Source organism: Cynoglossus semilaevis, chromosome 19 (genome assembly GCF_000523025.1).
Source record: "Cynoglossus semilaevis isolate Cse_v1.0 chromosome 19, Cse_v1.0, whole genome shotgun sequence".
Classification (NCBI taxonomy): Eukaryota; Metazoa; Chordata; class Actinopteri; order Pleuronectiformes; family Cynoglossidae; genus Cynoglossus; species Cynoglossus semilaevis.
In genome coordinates this window covers 11,567,409-11,584,925 of record NC_024325.1, presented here as the reverse complement: position 1 = coordinate 11,584,925, position 17,517 = coordinate 11,567,409, and the positions used below count along the sequence as shown (strand labels likewise).

Genomic DNA, 17,517 nt, shown 5'->3' with positions numbered 1-17,517 from the left:
TTATATGTTTCTCTCTAATTGTATTTTCTAAAAGTAGCAGGTAAATAAAGAAAGAAAATTGTGTACTGAAATAACGCGAACGACTTCCTTGCGATGACGTAACAGATGGGCCTCTTCGTCATTTTCAATTGCAGTACCAGCAGTGGACACTGACATTCAATGGATGGCGCCTCGTTTCAGAATCCACTTCCTATAACACATCTACGAACCAACCGGGTACGTTCGTAGCTTCGCTATATCGTCTGAAAAACAGTGATTCAGTGGAAGGGAGCAAAACAAATCTTTGAGTCGTTGCAGCTCCTGCTCAATGCCGCATCGTCTACAGGGATGTTAAGGTAAAACCATCGTGTCTGAAAAGCTGTTGTCTACAAACTTAGCAGCTAACTGGCTAGCTTGAACGTTCACCATAATACAATCACTGTAACTTTAGACAAATGTATTTCATTAAGCGATGCATAATGATATACATGCGTAAGAATGTTTTCAGTCAATAGTATAATTTGGCTTTTGTAAGTGCTTACAAAAAGCTAACCTGACTCCTCATTTTGCTTAATAAAGGACCATGATGTGGTCGGTCTAAAATAATTCACGTTTAACGTTTAACCTTAACAGTAATAGGTATTAGATTAAGTTGGTAAAATAAGAGTTGCTTAAAAATAGGAATGGAATTTTAATTTACTTAACTTTGATTCTGCTTAGTAAAAAATGAGTATTCTCATCTTCCAAAGGGATGAATAAAGATCTATCTATCTATAAATTGCTAGCTAGCCCTAAATACAGGTTGGGGCTGTGTATGTCTTCCTAAGAGCAACATTTAATTTGTCGGTCATACTGTATATTTTACAAATATACATTGAATAACTATAAAGTTTGGAAAAGAAGGAACAAAAAAAAAAGTTATCCATTTTGTGTGTGGCAAAAATAAAATTAAAAGGCACGTACATACATTGCTGTCTATCTTAAAGGTTGATATGTACATATATATTTCATACATATGGTAGTAGTATAGTATAGTAGTATAAGTGTCTATCCTTATCAGGTTTCAGGGTGATTTACAATATCATTTTACAAATTTGACTAAATGTTTCCTAATGTTTGCAAAGCTTATTCATATAGACCCGTCATCTAGATCATAGCTCTAAATACATGCTTTTGGATTTTATTGTAGCAACACTCCCAACAAGCTGAACCTGCTGGTCAATAAGTTGCATGAATACCTAGCTCAAGCTGCTGTCGAGGGCGGGAATGACGCACAAACTACACAGGATGCTGATGGTATTACTTCTAATCCTCCACTAATAATTAAAGCATTTTCTTCCTAGTGAAATTCCTGAAATGTTAATATTGAACTGTTTACAGGTCAGACCAAACAGCAATACTGCGAGATTAACTCGAGAAGTCACACCGCAGCAGAGGTAACTCAACGTTCTTAATATCTTTTATGCAGCCTTTGACCATTTCTTACATGTTAACCAATGTGTCAAGACTGTTTGATTGGTTTCACATATTTTTGTTGGTAAATAATTGTCTGGAGTTAATTCTCATCAGTGCATCAGAACTTAAATCTCATATCTAATTTTGTTAAGAATTTTTGCTTTTCAAATTGTTTAAAATTATAATGTGATGGGTTGAGTAATTTTAAAACTGGAGCTTTGTGTTTTAGGTAAAACAAACCTTCATATTCAATCAGTTTAATTACTTTAGAGAGTTTTTGAAAGGCGTATTTTTCAAGCACGAGGCTAGCGGTTTATTTCTGACTAAAAAGCGTCAGTTGCATCTCCGAGGTCTGACACTTCCTTCCACCTAAAATACCTTTTTGTTCTTTTCTCACTCATCAATAACCAAATTGACAATGTCTTTCTCTGCAGGGAGAATGGAAAAACAGAAGCTCAAAGAGGTGAGTCATCCTTTCCTCTGCAGATGTTTTTATTTCCTAACTGAATGTTTATGTAAGTTCTCAGTCATCCAGACCATCTTATCTGAAGCAGTTACATCAAGGGCTACTGGACTTGTTTGGTTTCTTGAAGTTCCAAGAGGCTTCTTCAGTTCTAACTGAATGCTGGCAAAATTCTGACATTTAACCTTGGATTGGCAGAATATCTGAAAAGGAGGGTTGTTTGAGAAATGATAGGAAATGACCGTCCACTATTCCAAAGGGAGGAATGTTGTGGTCACAAGGGTTATGGTGTCACCTGAGATGGCAAACATCGAGATAAAATACCAGAATGTTCCCAACAATGAACTGAACTTGGATGAGATGAGAAATGTGTTCCATGTTTAATGTTTACCTGTTTTACCTTTTTGGTGCAGTATGAGGGCCCTAGTGTGAGAGCACATTAGATGAAATTGGACAGTTACATACATTCCAGCAAAAATGTAAAGGCCATTGAAACTTACTGTTTAAGCGTAAAGTGTTTTTTGTAAATAGTGAATCTCTACAATTATTATGTTAAAATGTTTCCATAAAACCTGGTGGATTTTTACAGGAAACCTACTGTAGTTGTCAAGCACTCTGGACTGGATGAATCTGGAAACTCAAATGCAAGCGAGGATGTGGATTTAACAATTGATGAAAACAGCCATCTAAATGTCACCAGGCTTCCTAAAGGTATGTCATCAAGCCTTTCACCGTGATCACACAACATGGAACCTTGTTGATGTGTCTGTTTAATTGAAAGGTGTTCAATGAATGAATGGTTATTATTTGTTAAATATTTGTAGGCACTCTGGTGGTCAGGCCTGAACCTGCTGTCAATGGAAGGGATGATTTCAGAGGTCCAGAGTTCCGGAGCAGAAAGTCTGGTGTGCTGCGAAAGGAGTTCACAAGAAGACGTCGAGGTCAGTGGTGGCCAGTTTGGTTTTGTTTGTTGTTTTAAACATTTGTCTTGTTGGTCTCACATTACTATCCAGTTTGTTGTAGTGAAAGTAATTGTGTTTTGTTTTTTATAGGAGTTGAAAACATGGGCATTGTCAGTTGCACTGCATGCGGCCGGCAAGTGAATTATTTTAAGAAAGATACCTTTTGCCGGCATCCAGCTCTGAAAGTGCTTATTTGCAAGGTAAGTTAGCTCAATAATACTGCACAACTGCTGCGTCATCTTTATAATTATCTTTACATATACTTTAATTTACATGTAGTCTAACAGAGTTGCAAGCGATACATTTCATTCTCATGAACTCAACATAAAGCCAAAACATAGTGAATCGATGTGAATGTTTTGTTGATTATTTATTGGACCAAAGGTCCAGCTCCAAACATTAGAACACATTTTGACCATTATATTGGTTTTACACAAACTGCTTGTATGTAGCAAACATCTTTGGGTATTTCACATAACACAAATATTTTTCTTTGTCAGTCTTGCTGCAAGTATTACCTAAGTGACGACATCAGCAAGGATGGAGATGGAATGGATGAGCAGTGCAGGTATGCAACCTGTATTTTTGTAACACATGAAGTTACACAAATATCCAAACTAACATATTTGTTGAGTACAACTGCATTTTACATGGTAGACTTTTTTTTAACTTACTACAATTTCTAACAAGATCTCTTAAAATTACTCTATGAGTTCATTGCAAATATTATTATGCCAGCAGTAGTTTATTTGCAGCTGTTGTTATTTTCTCCTTTCTACTTGCAGATGGTGCGCTGAGGGGGGCAACTTGATCTGTTGTGACTTCTGTAGTAATGCTTTTTGCAAAAAGTGCATTCTTAGAAATTTGGGACGGAAGGAGCTGTCGGGCATCCTGGAAAGCAAGTGGTACTGCTATGTATGTAATCCAGAGCCACTGTTTGATCTGGTGGTGGCCTGTGACAATGTGCTTGAGAACATGGACCATCTGTGGCAGCAGCAGCCCAGGAAAAACAGGATAGAGCCGGAGAGATCTGGTCTCCAGAACAGTTTGCCACAGTTACCACAAAACATTCCTTCAGATGAATGGGATCATTCTGGTATGGATGGAAATGTGGTGTTTAACTACAACACACTGCAGGCTTCAAAGGAATTAACCAAAAAGGCCAAACATTTGGTGGACTCAACAAACACTTTAAACAGAATATTTATAAATTTCATTCATACTGTGACAAAAAACAGTCAAACAGCCAGTGTTCGCCTGTTGTATCTGAAGTCTTTTTTATCAGTTGTAAAAGTTTTGCAAAAAACACTTGCTGTGTTTGAAGAAAACCTTAAAGAGGAATTCACTGACTTGGACGTAGTGAGCTGTTGGGAGCAGTACCTTAATGATGACTCTACCTCAGAGCCAGCAGACGTAGAGCTCAGTATTTCAGATGAAACGTGTCTGAATGACTTGACGAAATTGGCAGCTGAATACGCAAAAGATGAGTCTGATCCAAAGTGTTTTAGGGATGAAGGAGTTCAACAGACGAGCTCTGTAGATGATGTCATTTCAAATTCATGTGACGCCAAAGAGAGGAAAGAAAAAGATGACTTAAACTCCAGTGAGGTCAGTGTGAGAAAAGAACTTGTAGTGAAACTTACCCCTGTGGCTATGGAGCAGAAGTCCTCTTCCAATAACCCACAGATGGAGAAAAGTATCGACGAAAAGTCAAAAGGAAAGGATGAATGTAAAGAGCCAGAGGTTCAAGGGGTTCAAATATTGAAGGAAGCTGCAAGTGCATCTTTGCACATGAACGAGAAATTAGCTGAGAGACTATCTCCTCGTGTGAAAACAACACCTTTGCGCAGACCGAGTGATGTCAAAGCCCAAACATCTCTTTCACCCGCAGAAAGTGATAGTGATTCTGACCCTGATGAAATTGACCCTGTGGTATCAGCCAGAATCAATGAGGAGCAAGGTCTAAGTACAGCACGGGATGACTCCGACTCGGATGAAGTCCCCCAGGCTCTGCTTGAGCGCGCAGCTATGACTCACAGCTCTGAAGAAGGCCAGAGTGACGAGGATGATGAAAACACATCGACAAAGGTGGCGAAGAAATGTCTGTTTTGGCTCAACAAGAACATGCCCATCTCACCAAAAAAAGAACATCACAAACGCAAGAAACTCGACTGTTCGCTGAATTATGACTCGAGCAAACAGAGAGTCAAAGCTCGAAGGAGGAGCGGGACTGACCTCTCTGGTGATGATCGTGATTCTCAAAAGAAAAAACAGTGTTTGCGTTCAAGCTGTAATCCCATCAAGAGAGAGGAGAAGGGTGTGTCAGGAGAGCGAGCGATGGACACGGCAAAGTCTAAATCCCATCAGGAAGTGATAGAACTGTCATGCTCGTCCAGTGAGGATGACCGAGATGACTCCGCGAGTGATGGCAGCGATCAGAAAATTAAGCCCATCACTGATGACATAGCCTTACATGGGATGGTGCCATTTCACCAGTCGTCAGGTGAGTCTTTCGTGTTGATTATGTTGTGTTGGGACCAAACCTTTGTTATTGTTGATGTTACTCCGCACTGGCTCAGATGAATGTCGTTGTGCATCTCAACACAAAAATAATTTATTCAGATTTTATAGAAACAAGAAAACTTGTTGCGATCATTGTAGAACTGTGTAAGAACTGCATGATGGGATGCTCCGGTGTGATGAAAGTTAGATGATAATAATGCCTTTTGTCATCGAGAAGACCCGGCCGAAACAGGAAGTCATGATGATGCAGGCAGTCAGGGTTTGACACAGGGTCACGGGTGTGTGATTAACAGAAACGTGTGTCTTTGTCATGTTTGTCCTTGCAGAGGATGAGGATCAGTTTGGGTCCTCGTGGGTGGCCAAGGATGACGATAATCCAAAAAATAGGTATGATTCAAAATGCTCTGAAATAAAGTTTGATAAACCGCATATGGCTGGAAGAAAAGCTGCCACCCGAGAAAAAACATTTAAGAAGAATATCATCAAGACTAGGTTACGGCGGCGTTGCACACGGCCAAAACGTAGCTGCAGTCAATCCCCAGCGTTCAAATACACATCTTAGAGTTCCGTGGTTAAGCACACAGCTGACATTCAGACGCAGTGAGACTGTATCTGCTGCCAGTATTTAGGTAAAAGTAAGACTTTGTGTGCTTTTTATGATTTTTTTAAAAAGATTTATACATATTTCTTATATTGTCTTGTTTTATTAAGCTGTGATCTCGGTTTTTTTAATTAATTAATTTTTTATCTTATTTGATCGAGTCCTTTCTTGGCCTGGTGAGCTATAAAACATTGTTACGTTCTTTTAAATCTCACAGAATGCTGGTTTCAGTCCAATGCATTTCAATTCTCCTACTCTTGTCAGTCAAGCACTAATCTAAAGGCCAAACTACTGACATAACCTCCTAAATGACTTAACCTTCTATTACTACTATTTTCCGTTTGTCTTCCCGGGAGGTGAATTACAACCACGTACTGAATGGCGCCTCCTGTGGCAGCCAGTTGTTTGCAAAGACACACTGTGAATTTCTCCATAGTGGGACAAATAAGACACTTCAATTTTTTATTTTCTTCAGTTAAGATTAGGTTGACAAGCAACCGGTTACCGTTGGTTACCGTGCATAACGTGATCTGCTTCTGCAGACGGCTGTTCTCAAGCTGTGTTTTCACTAGATGATAAATGTCACCACATTTATAATTTTGTTTCCTGAAATTAATTGCAATACCGTGTTGTTAAAAGATTAAAATCTACATCATTCTACATTATTTCTCAGTATTATTATTCAAGTTTTTTAAGCACTGTTTAAAGATTGTGCATTTATTAACCAAACCAGTTGTAAACAAATGCATCAATTCCTACTCATAACTATGTCAAGGTTTTGTGGTGAACTTTGCATAACAAATAAAATTCTTCATATTTCATGGATCTACAAATGCTGTTAATGGCATGTATCCTGTTGAAGGCACTTGACTGTTGTTGTATTGAAAGAAGAAATGTAACTGTTGCTGTGCATTGGGGATGACAGTCCTTAAACCTGCAGGTTTCTACTATTTGTCTTCAATATCAATTTTATTGACTCCTTGATTGAACGCTAGACTGAGGGTGCACTCACACTGAGGCCGTCGTACTGCCGTGTTTGGAAACGGTGGGCCAAAATGCGGAACACATGGCCAAAGTTCGCACATGCCTGGCTAAGTACATCTCTTGCTGACTTCAGAATAACCTGCGATCCGCCTCCTTGCGCACTCTGTCTCTGTAAAAATCTTTGTATGTGTGCAGCACGATTGGCTGCAGTTGGCCACCTTGCACAGTCCTTAAATCAAGACATTTCAAGGGCTGACTCTTTTGAAGATACTGTTGTTCACACAGCAGCTGTTGCAGCCTTTGTTGTCAGAGTCGTGCTGCTTTAACCGCACATAAACAACAGTCATTGATGAATATGTTGGAGGCAACCGGGCTTCAGTTGTTTGCCTTAGGGGTAATATAACTGACCCCGGTGTGAGTGCACCCTTAGACTTTCTTTCTTTGTCATTCAGATTTACATGTCTGTGTAAGTTCTCAGTCGTCCAGCTCATCTTATTCCAAGCAGTTACATCAACTGGACTGGTTTAGTTTCTTGAAGGCATTTCACCTTAATAAGTAGAAATTGAGGTTTAAAAAAAAACTATTGCTGTTGCTATTCCATTTATTTGAATCTCAAAGATATTCTAGAGTTTATGGTCTCAGTCACTGGTTTCAGGTCTCTGTCAATGGTTAAGATAATAATATGTCTCTTTGTGAAAAGGAAAAAGAGAAACCAAAACTTTAACAGACATAAAGTGCTCATGGAGACACCAGCTTCATTTTGTTTCATATAATTTGACATTGACATGGCACTGGTCTTCACTTGTGGGTTCTCTGTTTTTTGTTGCCCCCCCTGACGCTGGTTGATGGGATGTCCTCTGGTGGTAGATCCTATTGTTACGTTCTTGGCCGTTGATTAGATATACTGTAAGTCCATTTTTTGTGGTTCTGTTTTAGTTTTTTACTGTGATGGTATGTGACCGTGAGGGCAGCAGTCTACCTCAGTACTCAGTACTCTTTTTCATTACTGTTTTTTCCTTCATTGACACAGACATGGTGGAAGAAACTGTCAAGTTTCTTCACGTTCTCATTTCTCCTATATTGGTTAGAGAACAAGTGTTTTTGCGTAAATGATGTAGTTGAGTCCACAACAGTGTTTTGAATCATTGAAATGGGCTCCACTTGGATAATGCACTGGTGCTGTCATCAATACAAAAACTTGATGAAAACAAATGTTGGGTGGGAAATTGTTGCACTATATATTCCTAGTGAAGAAACGCCTATTTGTACCCATTTTAGTACAAATTTGTTCATTGGCCAGGCAACAGTAATGTATTACAGACCATTAATTAGCGTATCAGTATTAAGGACTGCAAGAGTGGTACAAGCCCACATTGAAACAATGATTCTTCTGGTTGGTGCCTTTATGAACCTTTATAAAGGGAACAGGGAACAGGGTGTGTATGAGAGTTTAGAGTGGGCTGTGAGACTCCATATTGTCACTGTATCTTTAATGACATGAATGTTTCTCATGTTTCTTCCAGGTCGGATTTTCTGACAGCACAACAGTGAAAGCAGTGCTGTTAGACAACAAACACTTAAGTCTGGGATATCGTTGTTGTTGTTGTTGTTGTTGTTGTTTTTGTAGCTGTAATGATAGCACTAGAAAGTGGTCAGCAGAAATGTTGAAAGTGTTTGTAGTGAGTGGGATGAAAACAAAAAGGACTGTGTGAACTCACAAAGCATGTTACCTACTCACTCTCTGGTAGTACATGTCTCTCTCTCTCTCTCCTGGCAGTTGAAACATTTTTAATGTCACTGCATACGGTCTCTTCCAAACATGTCAACTTCTTAGTACAATTTAAGCAGCAAAACCCAGTAGACCAGGTGTAATAAACGGATGTATCCTCACGGTTCGAAAACAAACCTGTTGGAGAAGAATTGCCCGCAACGTTCAGCTTTTTGTTAAGTGTAGGTTCCAAAACATGAAGAGGCGATTGAACAGTTCATCAAACCATAAACAGCTCTAAATCTGATCATAATTTACAACGTTGACATGTTCTATTGTAGAAGACCTGAATCTAGCAATTGAGACCTCAGACTCCTCACTAAAGTTATACATAATTTAAGAACTTTGCTCTACCTGCTGTGCTTTGGTGTTTTATGTCTAACTTTTGCACATGTTCTATGGTATGTATCCAGTGATTGTGATGAGACTTGCATTGTATTACAAGAAAACAGTATATAATGCAAGTACTTGAAAACAAAACCTGCGTTCCCCGAGTATTTCCTTCTGTTGTTCCTAAATATTCACCGTGAGCAAAAAACCAGGAGTTTTAGAAGATGAGGAAATAAGAGTTCACTGTGAACAAATATTCATGTACAGTTTGTTCCTAGTCATTTGATGTGTATGAGGGGTTTTTTTACAGTTGACTGGTTTAAAAAGAATGACTGGGAATCTCACCCATCGCCCATGTTACACAGAAGAATAAACTATTGAGTTGTCTTTGTCCAATATTTTTCATGTTTCAAATAAGTTGAATAAACTTTCCCTGTAAAATGTCATCTTTGACTCATCTTTGATTTGATTAAAGTGTTGACTGTGTTGATGCATTTGCTGAAAAAAAAATGCAATTAATACCAAAACGTTCTGCTGTAAACCATGATTATTTACATTCTTATTGACATTGTTGTCAATCAAAAGAAGTGGTTTAGGCACTTATTTTAAAAGTACTCGTACAATGGTAAAATAACATTTTGTTTGCTTACACTTAAAAAAAACTTTCTATCTTCATTTCTTTCTATTTCATTGTGGCATTTATTCTTTTGTTGCTTTGCTACCAAATATTTAATGAAATGACGTGATATGATTCAGTCTTGTCTTGATCACTCAACGTTGTCATCCAGATCAAAGGTAAGATCAAAGCAATTTACTTAGAAAACATATTTGTATGCTTTTCCAATGAAGTGAGAGATGTCAAAGCAAATGGTTGGCCAGAGGCGGCCAAGAACAACTCAGTGGCAGCAGTGCACACAGCTGTCTGGTCTACTGAACAACAGAAGTACGTGCCAAGTGTGGCAAAAGTTTTTATAAGAGTAACACTTGTTTTGTTCAACCTGACAAAATATAAAATGTCACAAAAGACATACAATGAGCAGTGGGGACAAGCACAGCGTGAGCTGAGTTGCCTGCTAACTGATGAGACTCCTGATGAGCCGCCTCCCCCAGAATTGGACCGAGTAGTTTTCTTCAAGCGTGTGGCCAGATTTTATGTGCGCTACATCCAGGTTTTCAGACAGCTGGATAAGGCATACGACCTTCTGGTTCACCCTCAGAAGAGAGAAGTTCTTCGAGAAATTCTTGATGGAGTGATGGGGAGGTTGTTGGAGCTGAAGAAAGACATGGTAGAGGCTGAGTTTTCAGAATTCCACTACATGGACGATATTGTTCAAACATTAAAGCTCACACCGACAGATCTTCAGCTCCCTATACCTCATTATTTTATCACCGAACATAGCAAGGAACGGACAGATATCCTTCAAGATATTGCACTTGTCAAGGCCATTGAGACTATTCAAGCTGTTGAGAGGGCTCGCCAAGCACGCATGAAAGCAAAGCTGAAGAAAATGAGCAAAGTTGTAAATGGCGATGGTGATGATGAAAATGATGATGAAAAAAAGGTTGATATGATTGAAGTTTCTGCAGCGCTTCGCATTCAGAAGTTGTGGAGGGGTTATGTGCAAAGGAAGATAATAGCCCAGGAATCAATTTTGACTTCTCAGGAAGCAAAAATGGATTTGCATATAATCATTTCCCAAGCTAATGATGCCTGCACGCGGATTAAACAGCAGGAGTATATGGAAGATTACCACAATTCCATAGCATCTATTACGAAGGAAGTAAAGGATTTGGGTCCTGACATGAGCAACACAATGAAAGACCGAATTCGACAGTGGTTCTTAAAATGCCGACATGCCGCTGGGATATTCCCAGAATATCCTGATGATATACATGGCGGAGGAGCGCTCATTTTGGTGGATAAGGACCCCCTCCAGGTAATGAAAGAAATTGCTGCACAGAAGGAGGAAGATAAAAATAATAAATTGAAGGGAAAAGATGAAAAAAAAGGCAAACAAAAAGATGGAAAAAAGGGAAAAGTAAAAGAGGAAGGATTGAGGATGCAAAACTCTGCTTTTTTATCAGACTTACAAGAAGCAAACAAACAATTTAAAGAATTTTGGGAAACCTGTGATGAGTCCAACAATTTCCACCAAAGACATTTGGCACAAATAATAAGAGACGAAAAAAAGAAAATTTTTGATGCAGAGATTCAATTAGAGGTCGATGAGCAAATGAGACTAGAGCTAGCTGCAATGAAGCTAGCTGTGGATAATATTAAGGGAGGAAAGGCTAAAGGAAAGAAAGGCAAGAAAGGAGGTGGGAAGGGGAAGAAGGGAAAACAGGTAGTTGACCTAACAGCTGATAGGACTCTGGAGTCTCTGTGTCAGGAGCTGGTGGAACAGAACTTGTTAAAAGCAACAGCTGATATAAGTCTGAGTGAATACACAGGCAATTATAGCTACCTTGGTGCAATATTAAGAGAAAATGCCATTGAACCCACACCTGCATTATTAGATGTGAGACAACTTCTAACGTTGTATGCCGTATTACCACTAGGCTCTCGGGCTGTTCACCAGAAAGGGCCTCTGATTACGTCCATACTACTGGTAGGGCCAGCTGGCATAGGGAAGAAGATGTTGGTCCAAGCCGTTTGTAATGAAACACAAGCCGCCCTGTTTGATCTGTCACCCATGAACACAGCAGGAAAATACCCAGGTGATGATGGCCTTAACATGATGCTTCACATGGTCTTTAAAGTCGCAAAACTCCTACAGCCTTCAGTGATCTGGATTGGAGATGCAGAGAAAATGTTTTACAAGAAGGTTCCTAAACACGAAGAAGAGTTGACCCCTAAACGGCTGGCAACATCGCTGCCAAAGTACCTGAAATTAATCAAAGGAGACGATCGTGTTCTTATACTGGGAACCGCCGAAGACCCTATATGTGCCAATATCAGGGCGTTGTGTAAAACATTTGGCAAAATCCTTTTCATCCCCAGACCTGATTATGGCGCAAGGTTTATTTTATGGAAGGAGCTTATCAAAAGGTATAATGGTGAGGTTACAGAAGCTATTGATTTCAGCTCTCTTGCTAAGATGTCTGAAGGGTACACACCAGGTCTCATGATCCAGGTAATACAGCAAGTTGTCACAAAGCGACGCATCCGATGGCAGGGTTTCAGACCACTGACTACAGCTGAGTTTGTTGCTCATATAGTAGCAATAGACCCTGCATACAAAAAAAAGGAGGACGCTTTGAAAAAGTGGTATGGTAAAACACCCCTTGGAAAGAAAAAAATAGCATTTGAAAAGAAAAAAGCCAAGGAGGAAGAAGGCAATGAGCCAAAAAAGTAAATAATTTAATCTTGATAGTTATTTTGTTTTACTGTAACCTTGGCGATTTTCCTTTATTGGGTAACATTTACTTGACCTGGTGTAGTCAATGTATGAATTTGTGTTCCCATAACACCATTGATTGATTTTGATTTGCAACATTAAAGAAAATCTGTTTAATTTTGAAGCTTCTTGTTTCCTAATTAACACAGTATTTAGTAACTAACGACCTCAAGTGTTTAATAATGTACCATTTGAGACTTAGGTTCAACTTTTACAATATACCACGTTTCTCACCGAAATAAAATAAAGGCAATTACTAGAGCTTTTAGTCTGTACATACCATGCTAAATGTATAAAATGTTTTGACCAAAACAAAATACAAATCCCTGACGAATGACCCACGGAAACCTGCAAGACAAGACTAGGGGTTTTAATCGGCTCGGTGTCACGTCATGTGACTCTGTCCTAAACAGGAAGTAGCTAAATCTGACTTCGTTGGCTGCTTCTCTTTAATGTGTCTCACTTACACGGCACAAAGGAATGGACATAGTATCGACTGCCTAAGTATTAGAAACACAGTGAGTAAAAGACACACTTCTAAAGATGCATTTGAAAAATGTGCCTATTGGTCCTGTAACTATCCCACGCGCACGAATCTTCCCTTCGTCGTGACGTGGTGGCTAACTTAGCATTAATCTTGGTGTTTAACCCTTAACAAAAGTTAAGGAGGAAAATATTAAATATATATATTTACATTGATTATGTTCAACTAATGTCGGAGTGAAAACATTGCAATCTGTGAATTCGACCGTGTATTGATTAAATATTAAGGTTTTTGGAAGATGGTAAACTACACATTCGTGTTTGTTTACCAGTCACAGAAGAAAAGCGTCACCTGACCTGCTGCGCAGACGAAAACTACACGTCGTGTCTGTTGCAGAGTGTGATGTCCAGCACAGCAATGAAGAAAAAGGTGAGTGTGACGCACAGTTAAAAGCAAAACGCATATTTGTGTAATAACAAACCGCTGTAGGTGGTTGACACCTCTCACAGACTGTATATCTTAAGTTGCATTCTTTATATGAAATGGACACTCGGTGCTCTCATGTTGAACTTGACGTTTAAAAAAGAAAAGGTCCCAGGACACCGATGTGATTAACAAAACCTATAGCATAAGGTTTTGGGGAAGTTTATTTAACTGAATACCAAACAATAGAAATGATTACAGACCAGGACTTTAAATGAAATTGTAACAACAAAGTCGAACAGAAGAATCTGTCACGCAAAAAATCTGACGAATGCTTCAAGCAGGGGTAGGAAGAAAATGAATCCAGAACAATCCTCAATTCTAAAAAGATGAGCAAAGGGTATGATCAAATTAAATCTATATTTATCTGGAGGACTTTAGGATCTTAAAACGATTTTAACGGTTTTAATTCTATAACATGTATTGACTATGCAATAGACCAATGAAAGGTGGTTGATGGTGGAATTACTGGCCATAGGGGGAGTTATTCTGCTTAGACATTTGTTTAGCTTTTTACTGTTCAACAGAAATTGAAATTATGTAGCCTTAAATTGACATCAAACATTGACTTGAATTCATGTTTTATCTTTTGTCTAACTCCACATTTTGTCTGAAAATAAGGAAAAAGGTTTTTTTATGCAGTGGCCATTAACAGCATTACAATGTCTGACTTATTACATTATTTGTATTTTAAGGTACTGCTAATGGGGAAAAGTGGGTCTGGAAAGACCAGCATGAGATCAATCATTTTTGCTAATTACATTGCTAGAGACACACGCCGCCTAGGAGCTACAAGTAAGAACATTTTAAAGCCAAGTGCTAATTTTTTATTTACATTTGTATTTGTTTTATTGTTGTCAGTTTCATATTTATCACCATCTTGTTGCCTACAGTTGACGTGGAGCACTCTCATGTGCGGTTTCTCGGCAATCTGGTCCTCAACCTGTGGGACTGCGGAGGGTAAAGTTTAATTTATTGGATCTATTTATTGGACTCTTTTCCAGACAAGTTTTGTTGTAGCTGTTCACCAAATGTGTTCCTTTTCCACTTTAATTTCATTAGATACAAAGTCTGTACTGACTTTGGCTCATGCAGCCTCGCTACAGGACCTGCCAACAACAAAAAGTCCTTGTAGTTGATGATGTAACAAAGACAGCTTCAGCTTGGTTTTGCGGTTTTAATTGTGTTTGAAATTAAAAAAATGCCTGTGCCACTTCTCTTGGCTAGTAATGATACGGAGGAAAAGCTGCTCTACTTTTGTATTCACTTATGTTCAAGAGCCCAAAGACACAGGGAACTGTTCAAACCTTTTTTGTTGTTTATTGTAGTTGTTCATTGTAGAACTCCAGCAGTTTGAGTGTAAAAACACATCTGTGCTTCACACACAACAGCCAGGACACCTTCATGGAGAACTACTTCACCAGCCAGAGGGACAACATCTTCAGAAACGTAGAAGTTCTTATTTATGTGTTTGATGTGGAGAGCCGTGAACTGGAGAAAGATATGCACTACTACCAGTCATGTCTGGAAGCCATCCTGCAGAACTCCCCTGACGCAAAAGTGTTTTGCCTTGTTCACAAAATGGACCTGGTGCAGGAAGACCAGAGAGACCTGGTGAGCGTTACCTGACATTTTCACATTGTCCAAAAAATGAGTGGACTAACAGTCTAGCTTTGGTTACATAATGAGTTAACAGTTGGTTAACAGTCCAACTAGTGTTAGGGTTAGTTATGGTTTAGAATCCAGCTGTGCCTAATCCTTTGGATTTGATTATTAACATTTAATTTAGAGAGAGATTAATAATAAGTACTAGTAATTATGTAACATTAGATGATGCCCTTTAAAGGAAAGCACAGGGTTTTTACACAAATGAAAGAATGTAACTCAAGGTCATGCTTTTTGTTGCAGTTTTTAATGTTGTATCCTAAGGTTAGGTGTAATATCTGTCCATGTTAACATGACACAGTCACACACTCATTTCATTGATCATTTGAGATTACTAGTAAATCACAGTGCAGTGTGTCCAGCTCAGCTTTATGTTAAGTTTGTCACTGCATCAAGACCCTTTAACTGCACTGCTAATATTGTTCAACAATATTTATTGTCCTCAGATCTTTAAGGAGCGTGAAGAAGACCTAAAAAGACTGTCCAGACCTTTGGCTTGCACATGTTTTAGGACATCGATCTGGGATGAGACTTTGTATAAGGTTAGGAATCTTGACTGTTGTTACTGGTGTTCGTGCTCATTAGCCTGATTCGCTGAACTTTTGGTTTAAGCTAAACAACTATTTCAGAAACATTTTAAAGTAATTATTACAGTTTGAAATGTTATTAACATTTAATCAAAAAGAATATTTTAAAACTTTTCTAACAGGTGTTTTATCATTGCAGGCCTGGTCCAGTATCGTGTACCAGCTGATCCCAAACGTGCAGCAGCTAGAGACAAACCTGAGGAATTTTGCACAAATCATTGAAGCAGATGAAGTTCTTTTGTTTGAGAGAGCCACATTCCTGGTAAAAAAACAAAACAAAACCTGAATGAAACAAAAAATATTTTCCCAAAAGTATCAGAACATTCAGACATTCCAAAGAAATTAAAGCCACATATTATTATTGTCTCATTTTCTCATGTTTCTTTCATGTGCAGGTAATCTCTCACTATCAGTGCAAAGAGCAGCGTGATGCTCACAGATTTGAGAAGATCAGTAACATTATCAAACAGTTTAAACTCAGTTGTAGGTAAGTCTTCCCCAGAAAAAAACATGATTTTTATTCATTATTATTTCATTGTCAATAGTTCTATTTTCTGTTTCATTTTTTTCAGTAAACTCGCAGCATCTTTTCAAAGCATGGAAGTGAGAAACTCCAACTTTGCAGCTTTTATCGACATCTTTACCTCCAATACATACGTCATGGTCATCATGTCGGATCCATCGATTCGTAAGTACTTTTATAGCTCTAGTCTGCCTTACATTAACTACTAAAGTTACAGTGTGTGAACAGGAAGTGTCCCTGTGTCAGTAAAACTGTGGATTGCAAAATTATCTGCCTACATATGAAGAGTAGTATAAAACCTGTGGCTGGTTTCAAAATTGAAGGATGCTTTGAAAAGCCTGCCTTTAATTAAAGCCTCTGAAAAATAAATGGCTTATTAGTCAAAAAGATGTAGTTTTTCTGGCAATAAAACCCTTCAGATGTTACACATGTGACATTAAATTAGCATTGACATTATCATAACATATCATTTGTATGTTTCTGGTACTAGCATCTGCAGCCACTCTCATCAACATCCGCAATGCTAGGAAACACTTTGAGAAGTTGGAGCGAGTAGATGGACCGAAGCATGGTCTGCACATGAGGATGCGTTGACCTTTTCCCACTGGATAATCTCAGCCTATCACCACCCAGAACACCAATGGCATGCTGTGGTCTTTCATTTTACAGAAACAAAAAAAAAATCAGGCCTGCACCATTTCCTCTGTTTCTTCACATCCAATCACATATGTTACTTTTATTTTCTATGGATCTAATTTCTATAAGTGAGTAAGAGAAACATAACCTTATGAAATCTTTGTCCCACTTATGCCAAATAAAGGAAAAATAAAGTGGCACATCTCTCTTTGACCCAATTCATTGCTGCATGTTCTACAGTGAGGTTCCAGAACCAGGCATAACATTAGACATGGTCCAGTGCTTTCATAATTGTGTAATAAATAACACAAATCCAAAGTTGTGTGTGTCAAGACAGTTCAATTCAAACATTTTAATCCCTGTACATTTGTTAAAACCACATTCATTTTAGAATGTGAACGTGGTTATTAGAACTGTTACTAACCCAAACAAAACAAACGTACAAGGCAGGTCAGCTCTTGTAGACCAAGGATTATGAAAATAAACCAAACGTTAAGATTGTCGTTCTCGCTTGTTTATCATGTCTGCCTGAAAAGAACACCACTGGCAGTGGAGCATGGTTAGAGAACGACTGAAGCTGCCCAAGACGGCGACAAAAGGACTGCAAGGTGGATTCAGTCCATTTTTATTAAAACCAAGAAAGGTAAAGTATCATTTGTGTTTTAAGTTAAACGCG

General features: G+C 38.6%; 2 protein-coding genes and 1 pseudogene across 4 annotated transcripts; all 3 read left to right on the top strand.

The window, feature by feature from the left end:
• The first annotated feature begins 117 nt into the window (after nucleotides 1-117).
• On the top strand, nucleotides 118-9,511 carry LOC103395325 (transcriptional regulator ATRX-like). Of its 2 annotated transcripts, XM_008332992.3 has the most exons (11): nucleotides 118-335; nucleotides 1,169-1,275; nucleotides 1,360-1,415; nucleotides 1,869-1,897; nucleotides 2,487-2,608; nucleotides 2,722-2,838; nucleotides 2,950-3,059; nucleotides 3,360-3,427; nucleotides 3,645-5,362; nucleotides 5,709-5,769; nucleotides 8,491-9,511. In XM_008332992.3, the coding sequence occupies exons 1-11, from the start codon at nucleotides 328-330 to the stop codon at nucleotides 8,516-8,518; spliced, it is 2,424 nt and encodes an 807-aa protein (XP_008331214.1). In that variant the 5' UTR covers nucleotides 118-327; the 3' UTR covers nucleotides 8,519-9,511. The 2 variants fall into 2 exon arrangements, with proteins under 2 accessions (XP_008331214.1, XP_008331213.1); XM_008332991.3 differs by having other exon boundaries at nucleotides 5,709-9,511.
• Nucleotides 9,512-9,643: 132 nt separating this feature from the next.
• Nucleotides 9,644-12,977, top strand: LOC103395333 (dynein regulatory complex protein 11 pseudogene; annotated as a pseudogene). The gene has a single exon (XR_523255.3). The product of XR_523255.3 is annotated as a dynein regulatory complex protein 11 pseudogene (transcript).
• rraga (Ras-related GTP binding A) lies at nucleotides 12,842-17,041 on the top strand. Its single transcript, XM_008332993.3, has 10 exons — nucleotides 12,842-12,981; nucleotides 13,279-13,376; nucleotides 14,126-14,225; nucleotides 14,324-14,390; nucleotides 14,822-15,044; nucleotides 15,542-15,637; nucleotides 15,822-15,944; nucleotides 16,078-16,169; nucleotides 16,255-16,370; nucleotides 16,696-17,041. The coding sequence occupies exons 2-10, from the start codon at nucleotides 13,350-13,352 to the stop codon at nucleotides 16,797-16,799; spliced, it is 948 nt and encodes a 315-aa protein (XP_008331215.1). The 5' UTR covers nucleotides 12,842-12,981; nucleotides 13,279-13,349; the 3' UTR covers nucleotides 16,800-17,041.
• Nucleotides 17,042-17,517: the final 476 nt, after the last annotated feature.

Bases quoted from the DNA above. Each gene is read 5' to 3' on its own strand.
- LOC103395325 (XM_008332991.3), top strand. The intron at 2,609-2,721 runs GTATGTCATCAA...AAATATTTGTAG, and splicing joins TGTCACCAGGCTTCCTAAAG to GCACTCTGGTGGTCAGGCCT. The intron at 2,839-2,949 runs GTCAGTGGTGGC...TGTTTTTTATAG, and splicing joins GTTCACAAGAAGACGTCGAG to GAGTTGAAAACATGGGCATT.
- rraga (XM_008332993.3), top strand. From the start codon at position 13,350: ATGTCCAGCACAGCAATGAAGAAAAAG. The intron at 14,391-14,821 runs GTAAAGTTTAAT...CACACACAACAG, and splicing joins AACCTGTGGGACTGCGGAGG to CCAGGACACCTTCATGGAGA. The intron at 15,945-16,077 runs GTAAAAAAACAA...TTTCATGTGCAG, and splicing joins TTGAGAGAGCCACATTCCTG to GTAATCTCTCACTATCAGTG.